Source organism: Somniosus microcephalus, unplaced genomic scaffold, assembly GCF_052327205.1.
Source record: "Somniosus microcephalus isolate GS21.2 unplaced genomic scaffold, FLI_Smic_1.0 unresolved_chr9, whole genome shotgun sequence".
In the NCBI taxonomy this organism is placed as follows: domain Eukaryota; kingdom Metazoa; phylum Chordata; class Chondrichthyes; order Squaliformes; family Somniosidae; genus Somniosus; species Somniosus microcephalus.
The window spans coordinates 15,964,519-15,977,055 of NW_028225187.1; the positions used below are offsets into that span (position 1 = coordinate 15,964,519).

The 12,537-nt window shown below is 52.2% G+C and overlaps 1 protein-coding gene across 1 annotated transcript in view; it reads right to left on the reverse strand.

Moving 5' to 3' along the window:
• The window catches only part of LOC147084820 (uncharacterized), a 48,009-nt gene that overhangs the window by 34,457 nt on the left and 1,015 nt on the right, over positions 1–12,537 (reverse strand). The window contains exons 2-4 of the mRNA XM_085979338.1: positions 10,954–11,038; positions 8,262–8,383; positions 3,778–3,927 (exon numbers count right to left, since the gene is read on the reverse strand). Coding sequence (XP_085835464.1) covers positions 3,778–3,927; positions 8,262–8,383; positions 10,954–11,038 — 357 coding nt within the window. The remainder of the gene's footprint in view (positions 1–3,777; positions 3,928–8,261; positions 8,384–10,953; positions 11,039–12,537) is intronic.

Here is a 12,537-nt window from a genome sequence, read left to right on the forward strand (position 1 = left end):
TGTTTGATGGGACAGTTTAGAGGGAGCTTTACTCTGCATCTAACCCGTGCTGTACCTGCCCTGGGTGAGTTTGATGGGACAGTGTAGAGGGAGCTTTACTCTGTATCTAACCCGTGCTGCATCTGCCCTGGGAGTGTTTGATGGGACAGTGTAGAGGGAGCTTTACTCTGTATCTAACCCGTGCTGCATCTGCCCTGGGAGTGTTTGATGGGACAGTGTAGAGGGAGCTTTACTCTGTATCTAACCCGTGCTGTACCTGCCCTGGGAGTGTGTGATGGGACATTGTAGAGGGAGCTTTACTCCGTATGTAACCCGTGCAGTACCTGCCCTGGGAGTGGTTGATGGGACAGTGTAGAGGGAGCTTTACTCTGTATCTAACCCTTGCTGTACCTGCCCTGGGAGTGTTTGATGGGACAGTGTAGAGGGAACTTTACCCTGTATCTAACCCCGTGCTGTACCTGCCCTGGGAGTGTTTGATGGGACAGTGTAGAGGGAGCTTTACTCTGTATCTAACCCGTGCTGTACCTGCCCTGGGAGTGTGTGATGGGACAGTGTAGAGGGAGCTTTACTCTGTATCTAACCTATGCTGTACCTGCCCTGGGAGTGTTTGATGGGACAGTGTAGAGGGAGCTTTACTCTGTATCTAACCCATGCTGTACCTGCCGTGGGAGTGTTTGATGGGACAGTGTAGAGGGAGCTTTACTCAGTATCTAACCCCGTGCTGTACCTGCCCTGGGAGTGTTTGATGGGACAGTGTAGAGGGAGCTTTACTCTGTATCTAACCCGTGCTGTACCTGCCCTGGGAGTGTTTGATGGGTCAGTGTAGAGGGAGCTTTACTCTGTATCTAACCCGTGCTGTACCTGCCCTGGGAGTGTTTGATGGGACAGTGTAGAGGGAGCTTTACTCTGTATCTAACCCTGTGCTGTACCTGCCCTGGGAGTGTTTGATGGGACAGTGTAGAGGGAGCTTTACTCTGTATCTAACCCGTGCTTCACCTGCCCTGGGAGTGTTGATGGGACAGTGTAGAAGGAGCTTTACTCTGTATCTAACCCCGTGCTGTCCCTGCCCTGGGAGTGTTTGATGGGACAGTGTAGAGGGAGCTTTGCTCTGTATCTAACCCCGTGCTGTACTTGCCCTGGGAGTGTTTGATGGGACAGTTTAGAGGGAGCTTTACTCTGCATCTAACCCGTGCTGTACCTGCCCTGGGTGAGTTTGATGGGACAGTGTTGATGGAGCTTTACTCTGTATCTAACCCGTGCTGTACCTGCCCTGGGAGTGTTTGATGGGACAGTGTAGAGGGAGCTTTACTCTGTATCTATCCCGTGCTGTACCTGCCCTGGGAGTGTTTGATGGGACAGTGTAGAGGGAGCTTTACTCTGTATCTAACCCGTTCTGTACCTGCCCTGGGAGTGTTTGATGGGACAGTGTAGAGGGAGCTTTACTCTGTATCTAACCCGTACTGTACCTGCCGTGGGAGTGTTTGATGGGACAGTGTAGAGGGAACTTTACTCTGTATCTAACCCCGTGCTGTACCTGCCCTGGGAGTGTTTGATGGGACAGTGTAGAGGGAGCTTTACTCTGTATCTAACCCGTGCTGCATCTGCCCTGGGAGTGTTTGATGGGACAGTGTCGAGGGAGCTTTACTCTGTATCTAACCCGTGCTGTACCTGCCCTGGGAGTGTGTGATGGGACATTGTAGAGGGAGCTTTACTCCGTATGTAACCCGTGCTGTACCTGCCCTGGGAGTGTTTGATGGGACAGTGTAGAGGGAGCTTTACTCTGTATCTAACCCTTGCTGTACCTGCCCTGGGAGTGTTTGATGGGACAGTGTAGAGGGAACTTTACTCTGTATCTAACCCCATGCTGTACCTGCCCTGGGAGTGTTTGATGGGACAGTGTAGAGGGAGCTTTACTCTGTATCTAACCCGTGCTGTACCTGCCCTGGGAGTGTTTGATGGGACAGTGTAGAGGGAGCTTTACTCTGTATCTAACCCGTGCTGTACCTGCCCTGGGAGTGTTTGATGGGTCAGTGTAGAGGGAGCTTTACTCTGTATCTAACCCGTGCTGTACCTGCCCTGGGAGTGTTTGATGGGACAGTGTAGAGGGAGCTTTACTCTGTATCTAACCCTGTGCTGTACCTGCCCTGGGAGTGTTTGATGGGACAGTGTAGAGGGAGCTTTACTCTGTATCTAACCCGTGCTTCACCTGCCCTGGGAGTGTTGATGGGACAGTGTAGAAGGAGCTTTACTCTGTATCTAACCCCGTGCTGTCCCTGCCCTGGGAGTGTTTGATGGGACAGTGTAGAGGGAGCTTTGCTCTGTATCTAACCCCGTGCTGTACTTGCCCTGGGAGTGTTTGATGGGACAGTTTAGAGGGAGCTTTACTCTGCATCTAACCCGTGCTGTACCTGCCCTGGGTGAGTTTGATGGGACAGTGTTGATGGAGCTTTACTCTGTATCTAACCCGTGCTGTACCTGCCCTGGGAGTGTTTGATGGGACAGTGTAGAGGGAGCTTTACTCTGTATCTATCCCGTGCTGTACCTGCCCTGGGAGTGTTTGATGGGACAGTGTAGAGGGAGCTTTACTCTGTATCTAACCCGTTCTGTACCTGCCCTGGGAGTGTTTGATGGGACAGTGTAGAGGGAGCTTTACTCTGTATCTAACCCGTACTGTACCTGCCGTGGGAGTGTTTGATGGGACAGTGTAGAGGGAACTTTACTCTGTATCTAACCCCGTGCTGTACCTGCCCTGGGAGTGTTTGATGGGACAGTGTAGAGGGAGCTTTACTCTGTATCTAACCCGTGCTGCATCTGCCCTGGGAGTGTTTGATGGGACAGTGTCGAGGGAGCTTTACTCTGTATCTAACCCGTGCTGTACCTGCCCTGGGAGTGTGTGATGGGACATTGTAGAGGGAGCTTTACTCCGTATGTAACCCGTGCTGTACCTGCCCTGGGAGTGTTTGATGGGACAGTGTAGAGGGAGCTTTACTCTGTATCTAACCCTTGCTGTACCTGCCCTGGGAGTGTTTGATGGGACAGTGTAGAGGGAACTTTACTCTGTATCTAACCCCATGCTGTACCTGCCCTGGGAGTGTTTGATGGGACAGTGTAGAGGGAGCTTTACTCTGTATCTAACCCGTGCTGTACCTGCCCTGGGAGTGTTTGATGGGACAGTGTAGAGGGAGCTTTACTCTGTATCTAACCCGTGCTGTACCTGCCCTGGGATTGTGTGATGGGACAGTGTTGAGGGAGCTTTACTCTGTATCTAACCTGTGCTGTACCTGCCCTGGGAGTGTTTGATGGGACAGTGTAGAGGGAGCTTTACTCTGTATCTAACCCATGCTGTACCTGCCGTGGGAGTGTTTGATGGGACAGTGTAGAGGGAGCTTTACTCAGTATCTAACCCCGTGCTGTACCTGCCCTGGGAGTGTTTGATGGGACAGTGTAGTGGGTGCTTTACTCTGTGTCTAACCCATGCTGTACCTGCCCTGGGAGTGTTTGATGGGACAGTGTAGAGGGAGCTTTACTCTGTATCTAACCCCGTGCTGTACCTGCCCTGGGAGTGTTTGATGGGACAGTGTAGAGGGAGCTTTACTCTGTATCTAACCCGTGCTGTACCTGCCCTGGGAGTGTTTGATGGGTCAGTGTAGAGGGAGCTTTACTCTGTATCTAACCCGTGCTGTACCTGCCCTGGGAGTGTTTGATGGGACAGTGTACAGGGAGCTTTACTCTGTATCTAACCCGTGCTGACAGATTATTTGAAGGGGCGACACCCACCAGTAGTCGGAATGGGGCAGCTTGATCCGCGGTTTAGCCAGTTTCATCTGCTGTTCCTTGATGACGAATGTCAGGACCTCGTGGTCGGAAAGGTGTCGATAGGGCTGCACGCCAAACTCAAAGAGCTCCCAGATCGTGATGCCTAGGGACCTGGCGAGAGACAAGAGAGGGTCAGAGATCCACATGGTCCTGAATCAGCATCAGTGGATGGCCAGGCCGGCTGGTTGTGGGATCTTGCTGTGCGGCGTGCAGTTGGCCTGGAAGGTGCGGGGTGGGGGGGGGGGGGGGGGGCGGGTTTAAGAACATGAGAAACAGGAGCAGGAGTTGGTCAATCAGCCCCTCGAGCCTGCTCCGCCATCCAATATGTAAGAATTCACAATAATTTACAGTTGTGAAGATTAATTTTTTTGATTAAAGAATCCCTGGGCGTTGTGCTTTTAAATTTCCAGGGATAAAAATGGCTGTCACCACATGGCCGAAGACAAAGGGGCTTGGAAAGCAGCTTTCTGTGTCTGGAAGTAAGGTTCAATGGAGACAAAACGTTACCACAGCACAATGCTTTGAATATACTCAACGACTGAGCCTCCACGGCCCTCTGGGGCAGAGAATTCCAAAGATTCACCGCCCTCTGAGTGAAGAAATCCCTCCTCATCTCAGTCCTCAATGGCCGAGCCCTTATCCTGAGACTGTGACCCCTGGTTCGAGACTCCCCAGCCCAGGGGGAAACAGCCTCTCAGCATCTACCCTGTCAATCCCCCTCAGAATCTTATACCTTTCAATGAGATCACCTCTCATTCTTCCAAACTCCAGAGAGTATCGGCCCAATCTACACAATCTCTCCTCATGGGACAACCCCCCCATCCCAAGAACCAGTCTAGTGAACCTTCGTTGCACCGCCTCCAAGGCAAGTATATCCTTCCTTAGGTAAGGGTCCACATGAGCCTCCTCCCGCCTCTACGAGTTGTTATGATCTGGATTTTTGGACTCTCGGGGAATCGAGGGATATGGGGGATCGGGCGGGGAAGTGCAGTTGAGGTCGAAGATCAGCCGCGATCTTATTAATAATAATAACATAAGAGGTAGGAGCAGGAGGAGGTCATTCGGCCCCTCGAGCCTGCTCCGCCGTTCAATAAGATCATGGCTGATCCGATCTTGGCCTCAACTCCACTTCCCAGAACCCTTCACTCCCTCACCGTTCAAATGTCTGTCCATCTCCACCTTGAATATATTCAATGACCCAGCCTCCGCAGCTCTCTGGGGAAGAGAATTCCAAAGATTCACGACCCTCTGAGAGAAGAAATTCCTCCTCATTTCCGATTTCAAAGGATACCCCCTTACTCTGAAACTATGCCCCCTGGTTCTAGATTCCCCCACGAGGGCCTGATAAACTACATCCTAGGGTACTTAAGGAGGTGGCCCTGGAGATAGCAGATGCTCTAAGGATCATCTTCCGGAACTCCATTGACTCGGGAACAGTACCCGTGGATTGGAGGGTAGCTAATGTTACCCCAATATTTAAAAAGGGGGGTAGAGAGAAAGCAGGGAATTATAGACCAGTAAGCCTTACATCGGTTGTGGGCAAAATGCTAGAGTCCATTATTAAGGATAAAATAGCGGAGCACTTGACAAATGGGGAAAGGATCGGACAGAGTCAACATGGATTTACAAAGGGTAAATCGTGTTTGACTAATCTGCTGGAATTTTTTGAGGAAGTAACTGGTAAAATAGATGGGGGAGAGCCAGTGGATGTGGTGTACCTTGACTTCCAGAAAGCCTTCGATAAGGTTCCACACAAAAGATTATCATGCAAAATTAAGGCTCATGGGATTGGGGGCAAAGTATTAACGTGGATAGAGAACTGGCTGGCGGATAGAAAACAGAGAGTTGGAATAAACGGCTCGTTTTCGGAGTGGCAGGCAGTGACCAGCGGGGTGCCGCAAGGATCTGTCCTGGGACCCCAGCTGTTCACAATATATATAAATGATCTGGATCAGGGAATTGGATGCAATATTTCCAAATTCGCTGACGACACTAAACTAGGAGGAGGGGTGGGCTCTGATGAGGATGTCAGGAGGCTACAGTGCGATTTGGACAGGTTGGGGGAATGGGCGGATACGTGGCAGATGCACTATAATGTGGATAAATGCGAGGTTATCCACTTTGGGGGTAAAAACAGGAGGGTAGATTATTATCTAAATGGCAATAGATTGGGAGATGGGGAAGTGCAGAGGGACCTGGGTGTTCTTGTGCACCAGTCACTGAAGGAGAGCATGCAGGTGCAACAGGCGATTAAGAAGGCAAATGGTATGTTGGCCTTCATATCAAGGGGGTTCGAGTATAGGAATAGGGATACCTTACTACAGCTGTACAAGGTGCTGGTGAGACCGCATCTGGAGTATTGTGTACAGTTTTGGTCGCCCCATCTGCGGAAGGATGTTCTTGCCATGGAAAGAGTGCAGCGGCGATTCACCAGGCTGATACCTGGAATGGCGGGAATGACCTACGAGGAGAGATTGAATAGTTTGGGCTTGTACTCACTGGAGTTTAGAAGATTGAGAGGGGATCTCATCGAAACATATAAAATTATGGCAGGCCTGGACAGGCTGAATTCAGAGAGAATGTTTCCAATGGCAGGGGAGCACAGAACCAGGGGCCACAGTCTAAAAATAGCGGGCAAATCATTTAAAACAGAGATGAGGAAGAATTTCTTCACTCAAAGAGTGGTGAGCCTGTGGAATTCCCTGCCACAGAGGGCTGTGAAGGCTAATTCAATAAATATTTTCAAGAGAGAATTGGATATATTTCTGAAGGCTAAGGGGATTAAGGGTTACAGAGAAAAGGCGGGGACGGGGTACTGAACTGGTAAGATCAGTTAAGATCTCAGATGAAGATCAGCCATGATCTCATTGAATGGCGGAGCAGGCTCGAAGGGCCGAATGGCCTACTCCTGTTCCTATCTCTATGTTTCTATGTTTCTATGAAACATCCTCTCTGCATCTTCCCTGTCGAGCCCCCTCAGAATCTTACATTTTTCAACAAGATCGCCTCTCATTTTTCTAAACCCCAATGAGTATCGGCCCAATCTGCTCAACCTTTCCTCGTATGTCAACCCCTTCATCTCCGGAATCACCCTCGTGAATCGTCTCTGAACTGCCTCCAATGCGAGCATATCCTTCCTTAATTAAGGAGACCAAAACTGTACGCAGTACTCCAGGTGTGGTCTCAACAACGCCCTGTACAGTTGTAGCAGGACTTCCCTGCTTTTATACTCCAACCCCCTTTGCAATAAAGGCCAACATTCGCCATTAGCCTTCCTCATTACTTGCTGTACCTGCATGCTCACTTTTTGTGTTTCATGTACGAGGACCCCCAGATCCCTCTGTACCGCCGCGTTCTGTAGTCTCTCCCCATTTAAATAATAATTTGCTTTTTTACTCTTCCTTCCAAAGTGGATAACCTCACATTTTCCCACATTAGACTCCATCTGCCAAATTTTTGCCCACTCACTTCTATATCTATATCCCTTTGCAGATGCTTAGCGCAGGATTTTCATCGGGCCATGGAGGCGGGATTGGAGGCGTGTGGGGGGGTTTAAAAATCCCGAAATCGGGGGGCAGGAACCCATCCCGCCCCTCAACCCGCCTCCATGCCAGTTTCAAAGGAGGTGGATACCCGACCCGCGCTGGGACCCGTCTCCCCGAGGCGGGAAGGGGTTTAGTGCCAATTAACTGCCTAACAAGTAGTTAACAGGCAGTTTTTAGCCTAATCCCTATTTTTATTGGTGAAGTGTGGGATTCCCGACGGCTCCAAACCACGCCAAGTTAGTGAGGCGGCCCGTCGGGATGAAGGGCTTGGAGGGGTCGAGATGTCCGGTGTTCAGGCGAGTGATGGGTGCATGAGTGCAGAGGTAAGTGTGTTTGGTGTGTGTAAAGTGTTTAAAGAAGTTTTACTTACCTTTACAGCCTTCCTTCCTTCCCTCAGGTCTCGGGAGTCCCTCATCTCACCGGCACAGAAAGCAGAATGGCCGCCAGCTGTCAAAATCTGCAGCACTCAGCTTTCTGTTCCGGAGAGATCTCTAAATCATCCTGAGAGGAAGGAATTAACCTGGAGTACAGATTGTCAGTGTTTGACAGCTTCAAACAGTGTGAAACGCTGATATTTCATCTGTCATAAGGTCTTGACAGATGAAATGTCAATCTGTGACGTCACCTGTTGCCAGGTGGCCCTTAATTGGCCTGCTGAGCCCGCTGGGCGGACTCGACAAGGTCAATCAAGTTAAAGTCGCGTGGGTTGGCCACAACTCGATGGAGGCAGGACTACAACCCCGAAAGTTGTTGTCCCGCCTCCTCAATGAAAATCCAGCCCTTAGTGACCTCCTCACCACTTGCTTTCCCACCTAGCTTTGTATCATCAGCAAATGCGGCGACTCGGTCCCTTCATCCAAGTGATTAATATAGATTACTGCCCGCGGTTCCGTCACTCACCATACGTTACTTGCCGTGGTCTGGTCGACCACCACCAGGTTGCCATGCACCTCGTCGACCAGTTCGGGCGCGATCCAGCGCAGGGGGATCCACAGCCTGTCCGGCGTCACGTAATAGTCCTCCTGCCAAGGGGACGGGATCGAGCGTCAGTTGCGCGGCCAAAAAGATGGGAAATTCCGCCCGCTCAGAAACAGCCTCCACTCTCCCCCATCCCACCACTCGGCTCCTTGTTCAGAGACGCATTCGCCCACTTGGAATAAGAACATCAGGATCAGGAGCGGGAGTCGGCCGTTCGGCCCCTCGAGCCTGCTCCGCCATTCAACAAGATCGTGGCTGATCTTCGACCTCAACTCCACCTTCCCGCCCAATCCCCATTATCCCTCGATTCCCCGAGAGTCCAAGGGCTTGATGTTCCAAGCCCCGGGGAGGCGGGTTTGGAGGCGGGAGTGGGGGGAAAATTGCAGAATCTGGGGGCAGGAACCCGCCCCCAACCCACCTCCGTGCCAATGACCCAGGAGGCGGAGACCCGACCTGTGCTGGGACCCGCCTCCCCGAGGCGGGAAGGGGATTAGTGCTAATTAACTGCCTTGAGTATTGTGTGCAGTATCTTGAGTACTGTGTGCAGTTTTGGTCGCCTTATCTGAGGAAGGATGTTCTTGCCATGGAGGGAGTGCAGCGAAGATTCACCAGGCTGATACCTGGGATGGCAGGAATGACGTATGAGGAGAGATTGGGTCGATTGGGCTCATACTCGCTGGAGTTTAGAAGAATGAGAGGGGATCTCATTGAAACTTATAAAATTCTAACAGGACTGGACAGACTAGATGCAGGAAGGATGTTCCCGATGGCGGGGGAGTCCAGAACCAGGGGTCACAGTCTAAGGATAAGGGGTAAGCCATTTAGGACAGAGATGAGGAGGAATTCCTTCACCCAGAGAGTGGTGAACCAGTGGAATTCTCTACCACAGAAGGCAGTGGAGGCCAATTCATTAAATATAGTCAAGAAGGAGTTAGATATATTTATTAAGGCTAAAGGGATCAAGGGATATGGGGAGAAGGCAGGGACAGGGTACTGAAATTGGATGATCAGCCATGATCTCATTGAATGGCGGAGCAGGCTCGAGGGGCCGAATGGCCGACTCCTGCTCCTATCTTCTATGTTTCTATGTTAACAGGCAGTTTTTGGCCTGATCCCTATTTTTAGCCCTGAAGTGTGGGCTGCCCGACGGCTCCGAACCACGGCAAGTTAGCGAGGCGGACCGTCGGTCTGCAGGGGTTGGAGGGGTCGAGATGTCCGTTGTGCAGTTGAGTGATGGGTGCGTGTCTGCAGAGGTAAGTGTAAAGTGTTTCGATAAGTTTTACTTACCTTTACTTTCTCCTGCAGGCTTCCTCCCTTCAGTTCTCGGGAGTCCCTGAGCTCACCGGCACAGAAAGCAGAATGGCCGCTGAACTGTCGAAAGCTGCAGCCTCTGCTTTCTGTGCCGGTGAGATCTCTAACTGAGTCTGAGTAGAAGGACTCAAGTTAGAAGACAGATTGTCAGTGTTGGACAGCTTCAACGAGCTGTCAAACGTTGATTTTTCATCTGTCAAAAGCTCTTGACAGATGAAATGTCAATCGCTGACGTCACCTGTTGCCGGGTGTCCCTTAATTGGCCTGCTGAGCCCACTGGGCGGGGCTTAACAAGGTCAATCAAGGGAAACTAGCGTGGGTTGGCCACAAGTCGATGGAGGCGGGACTACAACCCAAAAAGTGAGAGACCCGCCTCCAAAAGCTCCCCATTGACAAAATTGAGCCCCAAAAATCTCTCGATCTCGGCCTTGAATATACTCAACGACTGAGCCTCCACAGCCCTCTGGGGCAGAGAATTCCAAAGATTCACCACCCTCTGAGTGAAGAAATTCCTCCTCATCTCAGTCCTCAATGGCCGGCCCCTTATCCCCCTTGGGATAGTCGAGCCTAGCTCAATAGGTCCTAGAGCAGGGACATTACAGTTTTGGTGTCCATACTTAAGAAAAGACATACTTGCTCTCGAGTCAGTACAAAGAAGGTTCACTCGGTTAATCCCGGGGATGAGGGGATGGACATATGAGGAGAGGTTGAGTAGATTGGGACTCTACTCATTGGAGTTCAGAAGAATGAGAGGCGATCTTATTGAAACATATAAGATTGTGAAGGGGTTGGATCGGGTGGATGCGGGGAAGATGTTCCCGATGATGGGTGAAACTAGAACTAGGGGGCATAGTCTTAGAATAAGGGGCTGCTCTTTCAAAACTGAGATGAGGAGAAACTTCTTCACTCAGAGGGTGGTAGGTTTGTGGAATTTGCTGCCCCAGAAAGCTGTGGAAGCTACATCATTAAATAAATTTAAAACAGAAATAGATAGTTTCCGAGAAGTAAAGGGAATTAAGGGTTACGGGGAGCGGGCAGGAAATTGGACATGAGTCTAGGTTCGGATCGGTCATGGCCCTGTGGGTAGTGGAGCGGGCCCAGGGGCCGTGTAGCCTGATCCTGCTCCTATTTCGTGTGTTCTAATTCTGTTAGATTCAGGAGATGGTTCTGTGATAGTAGATTGGCGGTTAGGATCAGATCAGCCATGATCTTATTGAATGGCGGAGCAGGCTCGAGGGGCCGATTGGCCTACTCCTGCTCCTATTTCTTACGTTCTTATGTTCTTATTAAGGGAAGGACTCACCTTATAGTTATTGTGGGACAAGCCATAATCGCCAATTCTCACCGTGAGTTCGGAGGTCACGAGACAGTTTCGCAAAGCCAGGTCGCTGGAAGGGGAGACACGGAATGTGGAGTTAAAAGGACAGAAACAACATCCTTCAAAATAGACAAGCATCTGTAGACATGGAGGCAACTTCACTCAGATTAGAGGGAGACGGGAGCCTCTCTGTCCCTGTGGGTGAGGGTCAGTGTGGGTACTGAGGGAGACAGGAGCCTCTCGGTCCCTGTGGGTGAGGGTCAGTGTGTACTGAGGGAGACAGGAACCTCTCGGTCCCTGTGGGTGAGAGTCAGTGGGCACTGAGGGAGACAGGGGCCTCTCGGTCCCTGTGGGTGAGAGTCAGTGGGCACTGAGGGAGACAGGGGCCTCTCGGTCCCTGTGGGTGAGGGTCATTGTGTACTGAGGGAGACAGGAGCCTCTCGGTCCCTGTGGGTGAGGGTCAGTGTGTACTGAGGGAGACAGGAGCCTCTCGGTCCCTGTGGGTGAGGGTCAGTGTGTACTGAGGGAGACAGGAGCCTCTCGGTCCCTGTGGGAGAGGGTCAGCGGGTATTGTGGGAGACAGGAGCCTCTCGGTCCCTGTGGGTGAGGGTCAGTGGGTACTGAGGGAGACAGGAGCCTCTCAGTCCCTGTGGGAGAGGGTCAGCGGGTACTGTGGGAGACAGGAGCCTCTCGGTCCCTGTGGGTGAGGGTCAGTGGGCACTGAGGGAGACAGGAGCCTCTCGGTCCCTTTGGGTGAGAGTCAGTGGATACTGAGGGAGACAGGAGCCTCTCGGTCCCTGTGGGTGAGGGTCCGTGGGTACTGAGGGAGACAGGAGCCTCTCGGTCCCTGTGGGCGAGGGTCAGTGTGTACTGAGGGAGACAGGGGCCTCTCGGTCCCTGTGGGTGAGGGTCAGTGGGTACTGAGGGAGACAGGAGCCTCTCAGTCCCTGTGGGTGAGGGTCAGTGTGTACTGAGGGAGACAGGAGCCTCTCGGTCCCTGTGGGTGAGGGTCAGTGGGTACTGAGGGAGACAGGAGCCTCTCGGTCCCTGTGGGTGAGAGTCAGTGGGCACTGAGGGAGACAGGAGCCTCTCGGTCCCTGTGGGTGAGGGTCAGTGGGTACTGAGGGAGACAGGAGCCTCTCGGTCCCTGTGGGAGAGGGTCAGCGGGTACTGAGGGAGACAGGAGCCTCTCGGTCCCTGTGGGTGAGGGTCAGTGTGTACTGAGGGAGACAGGAGCCTCTCGGTCCCTGTGGGAGAGGGTCAGCGGGTACTGAGGGAGACAGGAGCCTCTCGGTCCCTGTGGGTGAGGGTCAGTGTGTACTGAGGGAGACAGGAGACTCTCGGTCCCTGTGGGTGAGGGTCAGTGGGCACTGAGGGAGACAGGGGCCTCTCGGTCCCTGTGGGAGAGGGTCAGCGGGTACTGAGGGAGACAGGAGCCTCTCGGTCCCTGTGGGTGAGGGTCAGTGGGCGCTGAGGGAGACAGGGGCCTCTCGGTCCCTGTGGGTGAGGGTCAGTGTGTACTGAGGGTGACAGGAGCCTCTCAGTCCCTGTGGGTGAGGGTCAGTGGGT